The sequence below is a fragment of the Poecile atricapillus genome, chromosome 6 (genome assembly GCF_030490865.1).
Source record: "Poecile atricapillus isolate bPoeAtr1 chromosome 6, bPoeAtr1.hap1, whole genome shotgun sequence".
Lineage (NCBI taxonomy): Eukaryota > Metazoa > Chordata > Aves > Passeriformes > Paridae > Poecile > Poecile atricapillus.
This window is the reverse complement of record NC_081254.1, coordinates 32,874,902-32,895,235: the sequence shown is the minus strand read 5'-3', so window position 1 is coordinate 32,895,235 and position 20,334 is coordinate 32,874,902. Positions and strand designations below refer to the sequence as shown.

The 20,334-nt window shown below is 43.8% G+C and overlaps 2 protein-coding genes across 2 annotated transcripts; both read left to right on the top strand.

Annotated features, from left to right (window-relative positions):
• The first annotated feature begins 1,451 nt into the window (after positions 1-1,451).
• Positions 1,452-7,016, top strand: PRDX3 (peroxiredoxin 3). The gene is made up of 7 exons (XM_058841958.1): positions 1,452-1,533; positions 1,626-1,701; positions 1,785-1,926; positions 2,652-2,787; positions 4,995-5,098; positions 5,916-6,081; positions 6,592-7,016. The coding sequence occupies exons 1-7, from the start codon at positions 1,498-1,500 to the stop codon at positions 6,643-6,645; spliced, it is 714 nt and encodes a 237-aa protein (XP_058697941.1). The 5' UTR covers positions 1,452-1,497; the 3' UTR covers positions 6,646-7,016.
• A 1,649-nt stretch (positions 7,017-8,665) lies between these two features.
• On the top strand, positions 8,666-19,134 carry SFXN4 (sideroflexin 4). Its single transcript, XM_058841957.1, has 14 exons — positions 8,666-8,835; positions 8,926-8,991; positions 9,759-9,833; positions 10,170-10,196; positions 10,285-10,339; positions 11,109-11,134; positions 12,578-12,628; positions 12,714-12,779; positions 12,892-12,960; positions 14,195-14,285; positions 15,506-15,621; positions 16,320-16,405; positions 17,505-17,619; positions 18,767-19,134. The coding sequence occupies exons 1-14, from the start codon at positions 8,797-8,799 to the stop codon at positions 18,842-18,844; spliced, it is 960 nt and encodes a 319-aa protein (XP_058697940.1). The 5' UTR covers positions 8,666-8,796; the 3' UTR covers positions 18,845-19,134.
• The last annotated feature ends 1,200 nt before the right edge of the window (positions 19,135-20,334 follow it).

Below are 20,334 nucleotides of genomic sequence, written 5' to 3'. Positions count from 1 at the left end.
AGGTTGAACACAATCCTCCCTCTTTTGAAGGCTCAGATGTTTCACTGTTACAGAGGTGACTGGACCAGGCAGATGTATCAGTACCAGGAATAAATTCAGAAGTATAGATTTGACATTCATTGAGCTCATCCCAGGGGTAGCTGACACTGCTCTGGCTGCCTTTGGCATTCCCCCCGTCATGCTGATGGCTGAGCTTATCCTGCTAGCAGAGGCAGACTTTTCTCTAGCTGCCCTTTCTAAAATGTTGTGAATATTTATAAATATATGAAACCAGAAGTTACTAAAACACAGAAGAGAAACTGGGTTCAGCTTGGTTTAAGTGTTTAGATGAGGGAACACAAAGAAAGAAGCTAGGAGCTGTGAAAGTGGAGGAGGTTCTTGAGGGGATGCTGTATGAGGAGTGGCTGAGGACACCTGTTCTGTTTATCTGGAGTAGACTGAGGTGACAACACATTGAAATGTACAACTTCTTTGTGAGAGGAAGAGGAGGGGCAGACACTGCTCTGTGGTGATCCGTGACAGGAACCGAGGGAACCGTCTGAAGTTGAGTCAGGGGAGGTTTAGGTTGTATATGAGAAAAACCACCAGATTTATGAAAAAAACAGAGGGTAATTGGGCACTGGAATGGGCTCCCCAGAAGTGGGCACAGCACCCAGCCTGACAGAGCTCCAGAAGGGTTTGGACAATGCTCGCAGGCACATGGTGTGACTCTTGGAATGTCCTGTACAGGACCAGCAGCTGGACTTTGATGACCCTTGTGTATTCCTTCCAACTGAGAATATTCTGTGATTCTGTGATGATAATCCGAGTGAGCTCAGCATAGTGAGAGCCAATTGTGTGTATGTGGAAGGTTTCCGAGCACAAGCCGGGCTGTATCGGCACACAGCAAACACCACCCATGCCAGAGCCCACGGGCTCAGCCCGGGCACAGCGCTGGGAACACGGCACTGGTGAGGCTGCACCTCGAGTGCTGGGTCCAATTCTGGGCCCCGCAGTTCTGGACGGACATTGAGGAGCTGGAGCAGGTCCAGAGAAGGGAACGGAGCTGAAGAAAGGTCTGGAGCACAAGTCCTGAGAGGAGCAGGTGAGATGGGGGAGGCTCAGTTGTGTCACTCTCCACAGCTGTGACAAGAGAGGTCGGGGCCGGGCTCTGCTCCCAGGTAACAAATGGAAAGACAAGAGGACATGGCCTCAAGTTGCGCCAGGGAAGGTTTAGGTTGGACATTAGGAAGAATTGCTTCGCAGAAAGGGTGATTAGACATCGGAATGGGCTGCTCAGGGAGGCGGTGCAGTCACCATCCCTGAAGATGTTCAAGGAAAGACTGAACGCGCCTGTGATGCCCCGGTCTGGCTGACCCGGTGGTGTCCGGCCACAGGTCTGACAGCGCGGTCCGAGAAGCCTTTCCCAAAGCGATCGATTCAGCAATTCCGTGCGTCCCTCACCGCCCCTCTGGGGTTCCCGCCCCGCGGCCCGCCCCGCTCCGCCCGCCGCTCGACATGGCCGCCGCGCTGGGGAGGCTGCTCCGCGCCGCGGTGAGTGAGGGCCCGCCCGCGGGCCTGCCCGCCCGGCCCGGCCCGGCCCTGCCCCGCCGCCCTCACCCTCCCTGTCCCTCCTGTCCCCGCAGGTGCCCGTGGCTGCCGCCGCCGGGAGGAGGGGGACGGCACGGCCCCTGGCCTGCACCTGCCGCCCCTTCAGCCTCGGTAAGTGCGGGAGGGCGGGCGGGGGACGCGCCCCGGCAGCGCCCCCGGGCCCGGCCCGCAGCTCTGCTTTCTCCCTTCCGCAGGCTCCTCGCGGTTCGCCGCGGCGGTGACCCAGCACGCCCCGTCCTTCAAGGGAACGGCCGTGGTTAACGGAGAGTTCAAGGAGCTGAGCCTAAATGATTTCAAGGGGAAATACCTGGTTCTCTTCTTCTACCCCCTGGACTTGTGAGTGCGGGTTTCTCCCCTTGCCTGTGGGCCTTCTGCCCTGCTGAAGGTCATCATAAGCGCTGCAGGTCGTTCTGGTTTTGCCCGATTTGGGCCACTCTTGCAGGGCAGATGTGGCTGTTTCTAGAGCGTGAGTGATAAGATTGGGAGCACACGGCCATTGTGTGTTAAAGCAGTGGATAGGGTGGCTGAAAAGCATCTTTTAGTTGCAGGGACTGAATCAGGAGCTGGCTGTGGTTCCTGTTACAGTCACATCCCAGGGATAAGAGCATTGCCGTGCAGTTTGCAGCTGCCTTGGAGACTCTGTCCTTGAAGCAGCAAGGCAAGCAGAACTGCAACCGCATGGCAAAACATGACAGGATGGGGGGTCAGTCTGCTCAGAAGCTTTGAATTGCCAAGAGCATCCTAGTGCATGTGGGCACATGGAGAAGGATTTAACCTGCAGACCTTTCTGCTGTAGTTTCAAAAAACTCTGTCCAGAGAGTCTCTAGCAAAGACAGTTTTTCCATCTTTGTAAGGAATTTGTCTAAAATTCAGAGATGGTAACTGGTGTGCTAACTCTGTGGCTGTTGGTTTGAGACTGAAACTAATCTTGAGTAGGAAACATGGCTAAAATTAACAGTCTAAAGAAAACACTCTGCTGCATTCATGCCTAGAAACACACATGAGAGTCTTCTCTAGAGAAGACAGCAGAATTATTACAGCCTGATCTGTCTTCCCACCAGCACCTTTGTCTGCCCCACGGAAATTGTGGCTTTCAGCAACAAAGCAAATGAATTTCGTGACGTGAACTGTGAAGTGGTGGCTGTTTCAGTGGACTCTCATTTTACTCATCTGGCCTGGATAAACACACCACGGAAGGTACGAATCGAATATCTTTTTAGGGCTTTCTCCGTTGGTTTGGTTTATTTTCACAAGAGCTCCAGAGTAGAAGAGTTGAATAAATAAGTATGCCAATGCTGATTTTTAATATAATTTTTAATATATATTTTAGTATAATTGAGTTCCTCAAGTCATATGCAATCAACTTTCACATTTAATGACATAATTCTGACATCTGTCTTTTGTTTTCTTTCTCTTTTTCTTAATTATTTGGTTTGAGTATTTAACTTGTTTTGCTATGATGATAGCCTTGTTGATAACATTGTATCCTTTTACATTTATCTCAAAAGACAAATGTTCAGTTTACATATCACCGTCCTAAGATGCCTGTGACAGCTGATAATGCACAAAAACTATCAACGAAAAAGAGCAGCAGCTGTTCAGTCATTACTGTGAACAAGCACCCAACAGCGGTGGCTTCAGGATGGAAGCAGAAGAATCACCAGTTTCACCTTTTTTAACAGAAAGGGTTCTGTTCTTGCAGTACAACTGGAGGTTTTGGCTTAGTTTAGGAAAGGAAAGTGATGAAGACAGCCTTTTACTGGAGAGGAGCCTCTTTCAGATGTATTTAAAAATACCTGCTTTTGACAACATAAAGCATCTCCCTGGTTTAGGTAGCTGTAGAGAACCACAGGTGTCCCAGGAAGGTGCAGAAGCACCTGTGCCATCCGTCCCAGCCTGTGTGGACAGTGTGCAGGAGTGCTGCAGGCTGGGCACCACTGGAACACACAGGGGAGGGAGGAGAGTTTGCTGGATTTAACACACCTTGGCTGAGCCTGTCAAAGAGTATTTCTTTTCTGCATGCTTTGTTCAAAGCTCAGCAGTGTGACTGTGGCCTGATTTCACAGCTTTATCCCAAAGGTGTTCAGGGTATGTCAGTGGTGCACATAGTATTTTACAGATGCACAGGCTATTCTGAGTTGGAAGGGACCCACAAAGATCATGGAGCCCAACTCAAAACACCCTTTCCACAGGGTGGAAATAATTCCATGGTGGCACAGGCAGGAAACTGACACCCAGAAGAGGTGAAGCCTTGGTTTCTCTGACATCTGTGCTCAAAGCTCTCTGTAGGGAACTCTGTTGCAGACAAGTGTTTGCAGGATCAGGGTCTGAGTGGCTGAGATTACACAGTGATTCACTGATGATGCCAAGAATAGCAAAGCTAACAAACTCCAGCCTTGTTTCAAGGTTAGAGAGCTTATCTCTCTTGCAAACTCAGTATGTGGCAGAACTGAAAGAAATCTTGTTTGACTCTTCAAATAGTATTTAAATTGATTTGTGAGAGGCAAAACTAAAAAAAATGTGTGCACTGAGTAGAGCAGCAGAACTCTGACATACCTGGTGTGCTGGTAGGAGCATTGTGTTTGGAGTCATAGAATTGCTGAGGTTGGAAAAGACCTCTAGGATCATGAAGTCCAACTCACCACCGCCACCATCACCATGTTCAACACTAACCAGGTCTTCAAGTGCCACATCCACATGTTTTTTTTCCCCACGCCCTGGGAAGCCTGTTCCAGTACCTGACAATCCTTTCTGTGAAGAAATTTTTGATAGTATTTGACATAGACCTCACCTGGTGCAATTTGAGGCTATTTTCTCTTGTCCTGTCCTATGTTACCTGTGAGAAGAGGCTTACTCCCACCTGGCTACACCCACTTTTAGGTAGTTGTAGAGAGTGATAAAGGTCACCCCTGAGCCTCCTTTTCTCCAGGTTAAATATCCTCAGCTCCCCTATTGTTCCTCATCAGACATGTGCTCCAAAGTTCGTTCACAGGTTTGTTTCCCTTCCCTCTGCACCATGGTCCTCCTATTTAATTCTGACCATGTAAATATGCAGTAGAAATTCTTCTATTCAAAGCTCCTGAATAGGGCACAAAGGAAATTTTCCTGGAAATTTATGGCTGTTGTCATTGGTAGCCTCTTACCACCAAAATAAGTAATTCTAAAATGCTCAGTGCAAAAGAAATCTTTGCTTTCTAAAGAAACAAACTGTTCTTGAATACTTTAAAGCAAACAGACAAAGTAAACCCAAGCAACACCGCACACAGTTGGTTCCTTTCATGGAGCAGATGCCGTGGTTGTGTTTTGTTGTTACTGTGCCCTGAAGAACAGGGAATCCAGCAGCTCAGGAAGGATGATCCTATGGAGCTTTTTGTAACCAAGTGAAACCTTCCTCTGTTCTCTAGAGCGGTGGTTTGGGCAAAATGAATATTCCAATTCTGTCAGACCTCACGAAACAGATCTCCCGTGATTATGGGGTGCTGCTGGAAGGACCTGGCATAGCACTGAGGTGAGGCTCAACTGCAGGTAGCTGTGCTGTGACGCAACCCAGTCTAACCAACATACAGCCCACTGTCCCTCCTGTGGGGAAATGGTGTCAGGTGAAGGCTCTGACATGTCTTCTGCTGCAGTAGGGTGGCTGAATCCCACCCTAGGAAAAGGGCAACTGGCCATTCTGGCCATGAAGCTGAGAAGGGCTTCAGGCTGAAAGTGTGTGAAGGAAAAGCCAGCTTTTCTGCTCTGAGAGATGGGGAGAACTCCGTATCACTAAGGAAAAAGAGCAGCACAAAAGGGCAATTTCTGATAACTGTTTTCCATAGTAGTCCTGAGTGGATTGGGTAGGAGTCTTCTGGAGGCCTTTAGTTCCTGATCTCTTTGGATCAGGAGCTTTTGACTCTTTGATTTGCTTACTGACAGATTAAGTAAATGAGTAAGCTAAGATTGGGACTTTGGTTTTCACATGTGCATGTATGCAGTGGGATTTAATTTAGTGGCATAATGCACAAGCAGCTCTTCACTCAGTACCTACAGATTTGACCAAAAAGACTCATGTCTTTTGGGATGCCAGCTTTCAGTTTTGAAGTACAGGTGGAACATGTTCTCCCTTTGCTATGTCTGCCTGGATTGAATAGTCTCTATGCATAGTTTGTAATTTCACAGTACCATAGCAGTGCATCACTTTGCTAACAAACAAGATACCAAATGCTGTCATTCTGCTCCTGATGCATGTAACTAGGAGTAACAGCCTTGCTGAAATTGTGCATCCAGTTCCTTGTGTTTGGCCTTGGAACATGATTTGCCTTCCCTAAACTCCTGCTCCATTGCAGAGGTCTGTTCATCATTGACCCAAACGGGGTCATCAAGCACCTGAGTGTTAACGACCTGCCCGTGGGGCGCAGCGTGGAGGAGACGCTGCGCCTGGTGAAGGCTTTCCAGTTCGTGGAGACACACGGAGAGGTGTGCCCAGCTAACTGGACTCCAGACTCCCCAACGGTGAGTGCCTGCTCAGTGCTAAATATAATCCTCCTAAAGATAGGCACTGGCCTGTTTCTGCTTGTCTGAAGGGCTGGCATCCACTCGGATGTGAGGTGTTTGACTGAATCTCTGCCTGTTTAAACACAAAGCTTTTACTGGTTGGGCCAATTTAGTTTGTTTGTCTGATACTAAGTGTGGGATTTCTGTGAAGAAAGCTACTGGTTTCCTTTCAGGAGATGCAAATTCTGTTCAAAACTCCAGATTTGACTTGGACTCTGCATTAACCGAGTTCAGATTTTTTTAACTTATTTAATGCATCGTAATTTAACAGGAAAAATGTGGTTTATCCTTAAAATTTTCAAGTAGGAGTTGTGCATGATCTAGGCTTTTGTCTTTCAACCAAGTGCAGAAACAGAACTAGATTACTGTTTCTACAAAGTATGCATGGATTTTCTTGGATAAAGTGTCAAATTGTAATTTTTTATTGTATCTATACCAAGTAATAACTAAACTTTATTTTTTTGACAGATCAAACCAAGCCCAGAAGGTTCCAAAGAATATTTTGAAAAAGTGCATAAATAAACACTCAAATATGTGGACAAAACTCTTACTTTTGTCCACTGAAGACATTAGGAAAACTGCTGTGATTGTAAAAATTAATAATAAAAATAAAATTTCTCATTTTCTCATGTTTAAGAAGAAATTAAATTCTGAGATATTTACTGACTCCCTTGTCTTGCTTTAAAAGGGTAAAACTAAGGCTTTCCTCCTGTCTTCTGCAACTTCAGTTTCATGGATTTCTGTGACCATTAATCATCTTCCTGAATGTGATAAGTACTCAAGTTACAATTGCCTTCCACTGGCTTTTCCCTTTAACTGATTTTGGACCAGAAAATGTCCTGCATTTAGTTTTCTCACACAACATAAAATTCTGTCCAAAAAAAAATTAAAAATTTGAAGAAATAAAAGGATAGAATTTTGATACATGGTTTGTTTTTAATGAATTTTACAGAGGAAGAGATGAATGTAACAAGTAAAAATAATTTAAAAATCATTAGTTTTGTGTGTAAATGCACTAAAACATGGAATGAATGTAAATATGTGCCATTTCAAGAAAAAAAAAAGATGCAGTGCAGCTACTCAGGAGCACTAACAAGCATGACCTTTACTTTGGTTTGGTAAAAACTTGAACCCCCACAGTGCACTTACTGGAGTTTAATGGCAAGTTTCTTTTCACTTGAATTTGCTTGACTCTTGTACTGCTTCAAACTGATGTAGCATTGCTCTAGCTATAATAAAATAATCTTAACGTGGCCTAGCAGCAGGTGTGGTGCTTTGCTTTTCTTTCCCTTTCCCCCTAAGCCCCGTTTCTCTGTTTTGAAGGAACTGGATGTGTTTGTTCATTGCCTCGGGAGCTCTGTCCCACACCTTTGTTCACAGCAGTTCACAGCTGCCCCTGGACACAAAGTCGTGGTGTGAAAAACGAGGTTCACATAATTTTTATAGAATTTAGAAGTTTAATAAAAAAGACAATTAGGAGAAAAAAATAAAGTATACAAATACGGCCGGGTGTCTCTGCATTCAGCCAAGAGAGCACACCTTACTAACAAAGGATTGTCCCTTAAAAACAGAACCCTGCTCCATATCCATAAATTCTCATACATATTCATACATTCTTCTTAGGATCTTTGGTGTTCTTCTGTTTAGTTTTCTCTTGCCCCCTTCCCAATAGATCAGTCTTCTTGGTGCCATTGAGATTTACATTCCCTGATACCAGAAATGCAATAAATTCCTCCCCCAGAGTTCTGGTCACTGCTGTCTTCATCTGGATAAGGTAGTTTACAAATGCAGGAGTTCTCTAGCTATTTTTTTTCCTCAGTCTTTGGGTTATACAAAAAAAAGCAGTTTTTATTTTAATACTATGCCATAGCCTAACATATATGTATTATACTACCATTTCTAAATTTCATCAGTAACAGAAATAAAGAAAACTATATTAATACAACAAAATTTCTCATACACATAACATTCATTTTAATATTTGCGAAAAGCCAACAATATAAAATGTATCTATAACAGTGGGGAGACTGCACAGATCAATACAACACTCACTGGGTTTCTGTTTTTCATCTTCTGTCCCTCTAAGCGAAGCAGCACAAGGTGGCCGAGTCCTAAGTTAGCTTTATAATGGGGATCAATGCTCCAATGTAACAAACGATTAAAAAAATGAGCCTGAAGTGTTGCCGTGCCTGCTGCTGCTCCAGGTCCCACTACTTGGAAATCTTTTCAGTCCCGCTGTTTGGTTGTTTTGTGAAATATAACCGTGGAATTTTTCCCAATAAGCCTGGTTTTTGCCGCACCTCGAGTGGCCGGTCTGTGCCTGCGGGGCTGGGACACCCCGACCTTCACCTGGCCGGGCTTCTCCCTCAGCCGTCCGCAGCCCGGCTCCCCGGCTCTGCCATCCCGGGGGAGGAAAGGGAAAAGGCGATAGAGCCTTGCCTTCCCGCGGGAGGAAAGGGAAAAGGCCATAGAGCCTTGCCTTCCCGCGGGAGGAAAGGGAAAAGGCGATAGAGCCTTGCCTTCCCGCGGGAGGCCGCTGGAAAGGGAAAAGGCGGTGGGGCCCGTCCCCCTCCATGCGCTGCCGGCAGCGGGGCCCCGGCGCGGCGGCTCCGTGCCCGGGCGGAGCGTGCGGCAGCGGACCCGGCCCGGCCGCGCTTCCGGCGCCGCGGCTCCATGGACGCCAAGCTGTGCTTCTGGAGGGCCGAGGGGCAGGTGGGGAGCGCGGGCCGCGGTGTGGGGACGGGCCGCGCTTAGGCACGGTCCGAAATAACGCCTCGTCTCTCTCAAACGTGTCTCCCTCAGTCTTTCTTCCAGAGGTTTCTCCTCTGGTCGGACGCCTTGGATCCGCTGCTGCTCCTCAAGTCCACCGTGAGTACCGCGCGGGGAGGGTCGAGGTGAGCGAGGGGATTGTGGATTTGCCGGGCTGTGGAGCGGGGTCACTGCAGGGCTGCTGAGGAGAGGAAATACGTGAGGAATTTAGCAGCAAATGTAATGTTCCGGTGCCTGAAGGGGCTGCAAGAGAGCTGGGGAGATGCTTTGGACAAGGACACGGGGTGATAGGACAAGGGGGAATGGCTTTAAACTGACAGAGAGGAAGTTTAGATGATATAGCAGAAAGAAATTTGTTCCTGTGTGGGTGGGCAGGCCCTGGCACAGGTGCCCAGAGCAGCTGTGGCTGCCCCTGGATCCCTGGCAGTGCCCAAGGCCGGGTTGGACGGGGTTTGGGAAGGTGTCCCTGCCCTGGCAGGGGTGGCACTGGGTGGGATTCAAGGTCCCTCCCAACCCGAAGCGTTCCACAAATATACAATAAACAGAAATACTCGTGTGTGCACTTCTATATCTGATCACACAAACCAAGGGACATTCCTAGGCACAACCATCTCAGCAGCCCTGCTCAGACCATGGCTGCTGTACCAGCAGTTGAATTATCCCAATAATTTAAAATTTAAAAGTTTCTATGATTGTGAATTCATTGTGTCTAGGTGTGTTCTTGCTTTCACTGCTCAGGTGAGGGAGAGGTGCATCATTAGCTTTTAGGTTTGTATTTGCAGTGTTTTATAGCTGATATATTGCATCCAGAATATTGAAATCTGAGGGAGTTTTGTTTGTTTTGTTTTTTTTTTTCTCAAATACAGAATGAAATACAAAGAACCAGGTTATTAATACAAAACAATGAGAAGACCCTAAGTGAGCCCATACAGAATAATCAGGTATTTTGGACTTCAGTAAAGTCTTAACATAAGTGTTTAGCCATATTTAATTGTTGTTTTATGTTTTAAAATACCTACTAGTTTTAACTTTTTAAAATTAACCTTCTGTTCTGCCTTAGTGTGTGCTTAGTGTGTTACACAGCCCATGGGATGTGAGTGCTTTATATTCAACAGGAGAGGCATTTTAGAGGAAAATATAATTAAAGGGATGTATAAATATGTATACTTTGTATAAAAGGAAGTGATGAGAAAAAGACATAGAATAAATTTAGAAAGAAGATTTTACCCAGCCTCTTAAGAAATTCAATTACTAACCTAATTTTCCAACTGTTGTAGACTAAACAAGCCTTCTTGCTAAGCCTGGTAAGTTTACAAAACATTTGGATGAATTTTTTTTTCCCTTATTCAAGTATGGCAAAGATGTTCTAATTTGCTTTTTTTTTTTTTTAAGTCCAGCATACATCCTGATACAGACAAGATAATTCCTGTTTTGTTTAGACCTCCTGGTAGGTTCACTTACGTGAAATTTTATTTGTGTGATTGAAGCATCAGGGGGAATAGCTCCTGGTAAATAGTTGCTGTGACACCACAGTGGCACTCTCCATATAGAAAAGCAAGCAGATTCTTCTGTTAGTTGCATTGTTATATGTGTTAAATATTTTTTTATTTTTTCCTATGCTCCTGTTGAGGAATTTCTCCCTGGGATAATCTTCTCATGTAGATGGAAACACTGATTAGTCTCTGCTTCTTGTTGCTGCAGAATGAGTTCCCAAATCCCTCCACATTTAAGTGTCTGCTATAATTTAAGTATTTCCCTTGATGGCTGTGGCTGCTGGATGAATTTACTTTCTGGTGACAGATCAAGTGTGCTTAGGGTTTTTTTAAGCAGCACAGATTGTTAATGAGATACAACCATACTGAGGCTATTTACTCATTATCTCCTGTGACCACTCATAACTGTGGCAGCTTTTGTTATACCTCTCTTTTTGAACAGAGAGCTGAACTTGTGTTCAGTTATTTGCTTTCCAAGCAGCCCTGGTGAGGGGAGCTCATGAGGGCTCCTTTTGGCTGTGAAATCTGGGATTGTGGCTTCTTAAGTGAGGAGTGAGAGATAAAGCTTAGGGTTGGAGTTAATGGTGATGCTGGGGTTTGTGGGCAGGTTTTTGCTTGGAGATGGAAGTAGACAGGGGAAGTTAGGGGAAATTTCTGCTCAAGACCATCCATCTGCACTCACAGACGTTAATTTTACTGAAATAAAGTTTTCTTTCTTTTTAGCTTTCATGCCCATAACTCTTCCCTTGGTGAGTAATCATGACAGATGCCAGTGTGCATCCAGCAAGTCTCCCATTTTCCATAGCCAGAGGGTGGAGGGAGGGAATAGAAGTTTTGGGGCTCTACTGTAGCTTCAGCACAAGCTGTTTGAAAGATATCTGTTTTATGGGAAGTGCTGAGTAACCTGGAAATCGAGGCCTGAGAGAATCTTCCTGAAGTCCAAAGCTGTTAGTTACCCTTCTCCAGCAGCATTCCAAGAGATTGTTCATGTGTGAAGGACAGCTTTCTGATGCAAGGTGAGATCACTCAGCAATGAGAGCAAGGCCTGGGTTTGGTCTGTTCAGCCTCAAAAATCTGGAACTGCAGTGGGAAGGAGTTGGAGCCTTACATTCTGTGTCTCAGATCCAGAATATGATTTTTTTCTTATGTAGATGGTGCATTTGCAAGTAGGAAATGGTGTTGTCAGTAAATTATCAAAGATATAAAAGTGAACTCTTGTTATTGTGCTCAAAAAATGGCACCATGTGGTTTCATAAAATTTGTAGCTGTAATTATGTGCATATTTATTTGTTTAGATTCTTTGGGTTTGGGCTTGGCCTATGAGTGCACATCCTTAGATATGTCATTCCATACAGACATTACAGCATGAACTTACATGGCACTGCTAGAAAGTACAATGAAAGTCTTGATGGCTGTTAAATTGATGGCTGTTAAATTCATTAATAGCAGAAATAAAATGAGTAGAAATACTTTTATATTTGCAGTTTAATGCACTCTTATAGATATTATTAGAGTCAGTGTTTGCATTAATAATAAAGATGGTTGATCCACTAATATTAAATGAATTACTGATCCTTCTCTGAGGCTTTGGAGATTCTCAGCCTTTCTCTTATTCAATATTTTTATTCTTATCTTGATTGACTCTGTTTTTTGAAAGTGTTCCACACCTTGAGCGTGATACCTCAAGAATGGTTGTGGTTTATTAAAACTGAAGTTCTTATTCACTGTCTGAATTTGAGAAGAAGATTGGAATTAACTCCTAAAATCTTTGGTTTTAGATCTAAGTTTGTATTCATATCCCCAGCAAAACCAATCTTTTTCTCAATCATTTCTTTAATTACACTTTTGCTACCTTAGTTATTTTATTTGCATCTATTTAAGCTTCACTGGCACAAATGCATTTTTCTTTTGGGTAAGAAAGCATCTTGCTGTGATATTCTTGCACATAATGTTTTACCACTATCTGTCTGTGTTTTATACCTGTCTGTGTGCTTTCTATTGAATAGAAAAATGAGCATGTCACCTCTGTAACATGAGACTGTGATAGCCTAGAACCAAGGCTGATGGCTCTGGGCACCAGCTGGAGCCTTTGACACTGCTGCCAGTGGTTCCCCAGCAGTTCTACTGGTGCTCCTGCACCAAAAACCTTTACACTCTTCAAACCTCATTTTCTTATGTATTTTTCCTCTTAGGTCATTGTTTCATCTGTTCAGAGCCGGGCAAAGCATTCTTTATTTTGGCAGGTAATTGCCTCTTACTTTCTACTTTTACAGGTCATCTAGTCTCAATCCTGAATTCAATTTTTCTTACAATCTCTTGTTTCTGCAGTTTGTGTTTCACACATACACCACAGCATTCACTCTGGTAAATGGAAATGGCACCCCAAAGGCTGAAGTGAGTGTTGATTTTTATTTTTGTTATCATCTTAATTGTGCAAATGCCATTTTGAACTTGATTTGCAAGTGTTTTACAATATACTTATGCAGTTTGTTTTTTCTGTCCTTAGGAATACTCACTTCATCAAAAGCAGATCTTTCTTGGCTTGTTAGCCATTTCCTATTCAGCCTGTGTTGGTGTAAGTATTTGCTCAGTGATTGCTTTCCTAAGAAGATCTCCTGAGAAGGAGTAGGCACTGAGGTAACCACAGTGCCAGATATCCTTCAGGACTGTGCTCTGGTGCTCTACTCTGATGTCTTGCCACAGAACTGTTCAGAATACTTTCTGATTATCTGTCAGCCATTATTTTATGTGGCTTCCCCTGATGCTTCCTCTTGTGTCATTTTCTTTATTGTTTTGCAAGCTTAGCAAACAGGTGGTGAGAGAAACTGGCCAGTGTTTACAAACACAGAGTGAGCCACTGGGGTGTTGTAGCTGATTTTTGATGTGGTGCTGTGGAAGAGATCCAACTCCAAATAAGGGGTGAGATCTGCAAGTACTGGACAGTGTTTGCTCAGATCCCAGGAGCAGCATGGTCATGCAAATACTGCACTGGATGCAGGGAAATAAGTCTTCCAGAAGGGAGCTCACCCTGTGCTCTCTGCTGGAATAGGAATTTGTGGTTTCTGGAGTTTGCTACGTCAAAATGAGCTCATCATGACACTCATCACAAGTGTAGATGTCTCTGTGATGCCTCTCCTTGCCCCCCACATGAAGTGATTTTCATAAGCTTCTGGCAGAAAAATGTGATGGTTTTTGCTTCTTTTAGAGGGCGTTTCACCTCTGCCCACTGCAGGGCAGAACAGCTGGCTAGGGTTGCTCAGGGCTTACAGAAATCTGAGGAGGCAGCCCTGCCCATGGGTCATTGTGGGAGTGCTGCCCTTTGTCTTTCAAAGGAGTCTTAGAGGACCAGCTGGTGTCCTAGACCTTTATTCCTAGATGAAACTTCCTGCAAGTATATTATGGGAATATAGAATTGGGCTGAAACTGCAGAGAATCAGGAAAAATACAGAAGCAAACCAGATTTCCTGTTTGGGGGAGAGAGGAATGTGTGACAAAATGCAGTTGGATAAAATTTCCAAGGAATATTAGTCAGAGGTTATTATTTTCTTTTTTCTGTCCTTGTATTCTCCCTGCTTCTGTCCTCTATGTAATAATGTTGAATGCTTTATTTATCATGTTTTTAAATCTTACCTAAAAGCGTGGTTACGAGCACCTTCTTTAACTAGAGTAGGCGTATATTTTGTTGGAACGTTAAACCAAGGCATTTGTTTATTTTCATAGATGTTAACTACTTACTAAGTCACAGATTTATTTTCCTAATGCTGCACATTTTTTCAATGGAGGGTGCCTGTTTCCTCTCCATGCCTTAGGCTCTCCCTCTTGCCTTCATGAATCGTTATGTGCTGAAGAGCTCATTAATGCAACTTGTCGTCAAAAAACTTCTCCCTGCTCCTCTGTTTGGTGAGTAGAAACAAACTGCATCGTGCAGCTGGCCTGAGGGCCATTTGCCTGTCTGACTGTAGGGTTTTCTTGCTTTTGCACAGTTGTGGTCTCACTGTTTCTTCCCTGGCTGCCTTTACTGGCCCACTCCTTTCTGTGGGAGACAGCTCTCACTGCACAGTCCCCAACCTCACTGGATTCTTGCTGGGTTTAGTTTCAGAGCGGCAGAGCACTCTTGTGCCCTTTGTACACGTACCTGAAAGCACCAGGACAGATCAGGAGGGCAGTAACAGCGGCACTGCCATGACCTGGTGTGGCACATCTGTGACACCAGAGTGCGACATCGCTCTGGGAGTGCAGAAAGTGAGATGTGTTCTAGCAGGGTGTTATTAATCTTGCAAGGAGAGTGGGACTCAGTTCATTACAGTGACAACTCTACTGCCATGGTGAAGTTTCACCAGGACAAGTTTAACTGGTTAATGTCGTTAATTGTGTTTCTATTGCCAAATAGAAAATTTTTGCCTTTCTTAAGGGAAAATTGCTAAAATTAAAATGCATCATCTCCTCTGTTTCAAATTATGTGAGATGCCTACTCAGATCTTTCTGAGGTCTTACATTAGAGGTTTCTCACTTGCTTCCTTTGAAGCAGGTGTTAAATGTACTTCCATTTTCTGAAATGTAGAGGGAAGCCTGAGGGTAATCAATTAATGGTAGTCCAGCATTTGCAAAGTTTCCTCTGGTACACTGATGTCTTTATTGAATAGCCCTACCAAGAGCTATTAAAAAGAGCAATCTCTTATTTCAAGCAAGGTCAGTTTGACAGTCTATGGCCTTCCTTTCAATGCAGGATGCAGCCTTTTCTGAAACTCTGTTCCTTTCAGGATTTTGTCTTCTGTGCTGGATTTTATGCTGAGCAGGACAAAACCTAACCACAGCAGAAATCCCTCCACTTTCTCTTAAGACAAAGCACTCATGGTTTGAGCTGGATAGAAATGATTTTCAAAGCTCTGGATCCATGATGACAAAGCACTTTTTAGGACTGAAGCCTTGCAGTCTCTCTTAAGTTTCAAACAAAGATTCAGATCCCAAATAGATTTTCATGGGGCAGTGTCTTTTGAAGCTGTCAGGTTATTCAGTTGTGAACTATTGAACTGGAAATGTAAAATGCACATCGTTATGAGTGTTACTATTGAGGCAGTCCTTTTGGATCTATTAAAGCAATATCCCCTTTAACCCTGCAGGTTTGACAAGTGCATTTACTGTGTCAGTGGTGAGAAGCCCAGAATTTGAGAATGGGATAGAAGTGATGGACAGGAATGGCAAGGTTATAGGAGTGTCTAAGAAGGCTGGTGAGAAGGTAGGTGAGGGGATGGAGAGCTTTTTTGACTTGCCTTTCATTCCCTGCTAAGAACAGAATGTGATGCTGAGAGTAGATAGGGATATCTTGAATAATGAATCCCACATCAGGTGCTGAATCTTTGGCCAGGCTTGGATTAGGTCTCTGGAACCACATTCCACAACTTTTGTGTCATCAAGGGTTGGCTGCCTCCCCAGACCAATATACTGAGGACCAGAGACACTGGCACAGACATCTCTGTTTTCCCTCATCACCTCCAGAAGGAGATAAAACTCTTGGATCTTCTGATGAGACACTTCCTGTATTGTGGAAACAACTGCATGAGCATAAGGATTTGGGGACAGCTGGAGAGAGAACTTCAGATTTAACACAGGCTAGTTAGGATGCCCAGAAGGTATAACCAATTGTTTGAAATGCAGCACAACTTAGAAAAACAAATCTTAGCAAAATTATGATCATGGCAGGAAAACTCATCAGTAGTTTCATCTTCTTTTTAAGGAATTTAAGGAATTTCTCTGTCATAAGCAGAGTATTTGCCTCTTAATTTCCATTTAAGAAAGAATTCCTCTAAGAGGTGTTATCCCTTATTGCTTTAAACTCCAGAGTGAAAGACAAAAAAGCACTCAGGGAAGCAAGGCAGTGTTTGAAGCTGCCCAGAGCACTCTTTTGACAACACTTGTTTTGCTCTCTCACTGAAGGCTGTTATGGAGACTGCATTGTCCAGAGGGGTCTTGTTTGGGACAACGTTCTTCCTGCCAGAAGTGCTCATGTACTGTGTGCAGAGGTGAGGGGCACTGCAAGAGGCTGGGGGTGCCTGCTCAGTGGTACTCTGGTTTTCAGTCTGGCTGTTAGCATTTGCCAGATTTTTCCTTGGGTTTGCAGTATTGCTTGCCTTGGAGGAAGTGATGATGTGGGAAGTTACTGTTGAACTGCTGTGATTCTTTGAGATCCTTAAGTGAATCTGGTTATGTCTGAACCCATGCTCCAAGGGTTTGCAGGAATGAGGTTTTCCTCTCTGCTCCCATGCAGAAAACATGTATGTGCTTTCCTGGTAGGCTGTTTTCCAGCACCTTCCTACCTCCCTCCAGTTCCCTAACTTAAAATTTGAGTTTCAATTTCTATATCAAGGTTGTTCACAGCACTTAGCTTAGGTTTGCATTTTTGAAGAGGTAATGTGGAACTTGAATTTGCAACTAAAGCCAGATCCCAACTTCCAGATAGTTTTCCACCTATTGTAAAACATGTTCTTGCTTTTCAACATTTAAATCCCTGTATCCTAGGAAGAATACATTGTATGCTTTATGAGGGGATTCTTAGCCTGCCCTGAGCTTTAGGTCATGATCTTTGTCATGTAAATAGTACAGATAGGGATCATCTCTGTCAGGTCGTTTGACGTTGCCTAAATTGATTTCCTGTCAGTTTAAGGGACTCCTGTTACCAGAAGACAAATGCAGATGTAAAACAAAATTTTAAATCTATATGTCAAGTGATAAATTTTTGCACAAGGCAAAATAGGGCTGCCCACAGGAACTAAGTGTGTAAGGAAAGAGGGTAATGCAAGAAAAATCTTAATCAAGGAACTGAGCCACTTTAAAGCACTACTTTCTTTTCTTTTGTCACTTTGATCTTGCTGCTTGTTTTCCTAATCTTGACAGTCTGGGCTTGGAAAATGCTGCAGGCAAGCACAAAACAAAGGGAAAGCACAGGAAGTTAAGAGTAAGAACATAGGAAATGAAGTAAGGAAACATCTTTAGGAACCATAAGCTTAGATTATTACTAATTTCAGTATAATTTCAACCAGTAAAATAGTAGCTAATGCTCTTTGTGTTACTGTCAGGCTAATTTTCAATATACTGACATACTTTTTTCAATGTCTTGGACAGAGCAAGATTCGTTAAAAATCCTCGTGCTTTGGGTTCAGTGAGGATGTTTGTGATTATGTCAGTCCTAGCAGGGATGCTACCAGCCTCATTTAGTATGTTCCCACAGTGTGGGGAGGTAAGTCCTTTCAGATGAATTGGTTTAAGATTATTGTGACATTAAATAAGCCTTTCAGAACTATGGCCAGGAGTCTGAAAGCCATGTATAAAAAAATCAACAGGATTAATGCGGTACATATGAAATGGGGCAGCAGAGAGGCTGCTTGTGAAGGCCCATGTACCAGGCAGAGGCTCACAGGACTTCTGAGGTCTGAGTTGCATTGTGTGTTATTTATATTTACACTTTTCAGTGTAGATTTATCAGACTTTCACAACAGTCTGAAGCAAGCAAGGTCAGGAAAAGTATGTTGAAGATTTAAACCAAGGCTCTTCCAGCACTGCATTCAGTCCTGCAGGAGAAAGGAAAGATGAGAGTTTTTTTTTTTTACAAAGTCAGCACGAGCTCACTGGAGAGGTAAACCTGCTCACATGTGACATCTCTTCACCCTGCCTTGCTGAACTGGGAAGTGTAATCTGTTCCCTGGGAGAGAACAGAATCGTTTCCTGGCAGGTTTTTAATGGAGGATGTAGCTCCTGAACCTTGGGCTTTGGAAAAGGACAAATGAGAGGGGAGCATCTCCGCATTTGTTTCCTCTCTGTGAATATTCTTAGCAAATCACAGACTGGGCTTTTGCAGTTTTCAGTGGTTTCTTTTATTTGCCTAAACTTTCTGGCATTTTTTTTTTTTTAGATTTCCTTATCTCTTATGACAGCAAAGCAAACTGAACATAAATGAGGGGACTTTTGAGGAATTATGTACTGAGATTAGGGATGGCTGATGCCCTTTGGGCTTCCCAGCCCACAGCAGAAGTTCTCCTGTGTGTCACCCAAATATGTTTACAGCAGGATTTGGTGATTTAAAGGTCTTTCCACACCGAAATGATTCTGTGGTTCTATAGTGAACAAAGATAATGCCACTATTTTCAAATAATAAGTATTTCTTCCCATATGTGTGCACATACAGCAAATGTTGGAGGAGAAAAGAAAAAAAACAAAAAAACAAACCCAAACAACAACAAAAAATTCCTCAAATCCCCAGATAAACAAAGAGCCTCAAGTCCCAAATGCAGTTCTTGAATTTGTGCAAAGTGCAATGCAGTAAGAAGGATTTAACATCCATTTACCAATCCATGGTGGTGCTGATTCCCTTTTTTCCTACATTGCAGATAAAGCGAGCAGACCTTGAACCGGAAATTCTGTCATCTACAGAAGAAACAGAGTTCTTCTACAACAGGGGAATCTAGAGCCTGGCTTTTATATATAGATGTGTGCTGTGATCCAAGTGAATTCTGATTGCAGCACTGGCATTTGTGGCTGAATTGTGATTCTGTGGTGGCAAAGGTGCCAGATCCTGTGAATGATGGTGTGGCCTGTAAAGAGGCAGAACTTGGCAACATGGCTTTGCCAGCCCCAGCCTGGTGGCACCTGAAGCTGAAAAGTACTAGAAAAGCACTATAACACAGCCTTTGTCACAACCTGTGTTCTGTGCTTCCTCAGGTGATTGATTCTTAATTAAACGACTGTTGAGTACATAGGTTTGTTCTGCTGCTGCAACTTTTGGTGTGCTTCTTTCCAGGAACCCAGCCAGTGGAGGCTTTGACATCAGTACTCCTGTGGGTAAAGTCCAGCTGGTTCTTATCAGAACACTTTGATGTTTTCAGTGATCTACCAATGCTCATTTTGAGGATGAGACGTGACTGAGGCAGCCCTTGAAGTTATATTGGACAAAGCAACCCTGATGGCAATGGAATATTGGTTTAATTTAGTTGTCTAAAAAGTGTTCTGGAAATGGGTGTCAAACTTGATTACCAATTAGTTCCTGGCTTTCTAAACATCCTTGAAGTAGTTGTGAGGCCTGATGGCCCTTGAGCTTTAGAGCTTGTTTTTTTACACTGAAGTCATGAGGAGATCCCATGTCTTTCTGACCTTGTGGTGGACAACGAGGAATTCCACTTTTGAAGGTTGGCTGTGGTTATCCAAAGAAAGAAAGCAAGTTCTTTTGATATGTAGCGTTATTTTGGTGTGTTGATCAGCGAGGTGATACATTCTGCTGATCCTGTGAAATTATTCAGGGACCCTCAGCTGTCTGGGAAGGGCTGCAGAAAGAGCTTATAGGACACCCTGTGATTGTGACAACATCTTCAGTGATTTTTGAGCCACCTCTCCTACAACCCCTGCCTGTGGTTATGTGAGGTGCTGCTAAGGCTATGTGACAAGGATGGAAATGCATTAAATAATGGAAAATTATTTATGTGAAAGTGATTAGCACAAGTGCAGCCTCCAAAGTGTGCCATAATTTAACTTCCTTAGGGCACAACATGCAGTTCACTGCTCTGCTGTTGCTGGAGGATTGGATTTCTTTTCACAGTGTGAGGGAAGAAATGGTTGCCCAATCCAGTCCATCCTAGAGGAAGAGAGCAGCATAGAGCAAAGTAAGGAAAAATAGCAGGCCTAGGCTCTTGCAACAAGAGATCCCTGCTGTGCTTTTGGCACTCAACAAAAGCAGGAAGTTGGGGACTGAATTTAATTTCTTTGAGTTCTGCCTTTTTTGAGCCTTCCTCTAACAACTTACTGGAGGGAAAGGTCAGACAAGGGAAGAGGAGAAAGGAGCAGCAGCACATCCTAAGGACCTGGAACTGGAGGGGAACATGCTGCAAAGCTGTTCCAGGAAGACCATATGGATACTGTCTGTAATTGGCAGAGTTTGCAGTACTCCACTGGAGAACTGTAGTGA

What these genes read in the sequence shown, in the direction of transcription:
- SFXN4 (XM_058841957.1), top strand. Translation starts at nt 8,797, where the DNA reads ATGGACGCCAAGCTGTGCTTCTGGAGGGCCGAGGGGCAG. An exon ending in AGCATTCTTTATTTTGGCAG is followed by an intron (nt 12,629 to 12,713) that starts GTAATTGCCTCT and finishes TTGTTTCTGCAG; the next exon opens with TTTGTGTTTCACACATACAC. An exon ending in ATGGCACCCCAAAGGCTGAA is followed by an intron (nt 12,780 to 12,891) that starts GTGAGTGTTGAT and finishes TTCTGTCCTTAG; the next exon opens with GAATACTCACTTCATCAAAA.
- PRDX3 (XM_058841958.1), top strand. Translation starts at nt 1,498, where the DNA reads ATGGCCGCCGCGCTGGGGAGGCTGCTCCGCGCCGCG. An exon ending in TTCTTCTACCCCCTGGACTT is followed by an intron (nt 1,927 to 2,651) that starts GTGAGTGCGGGT and finishes TCTTCCCACCAG; the next exon opens with CACCTTTGTCTGCCCCACGG. An exon ending in GGACCTGGCATAGCACTGAG is followed by an intron (nt 5,099 to 5,915) that starts GTGAGGCTCAAC and finishes GCTCCATTGCAG; the next exon opens with AGGTCTGTTCATCATTGACC.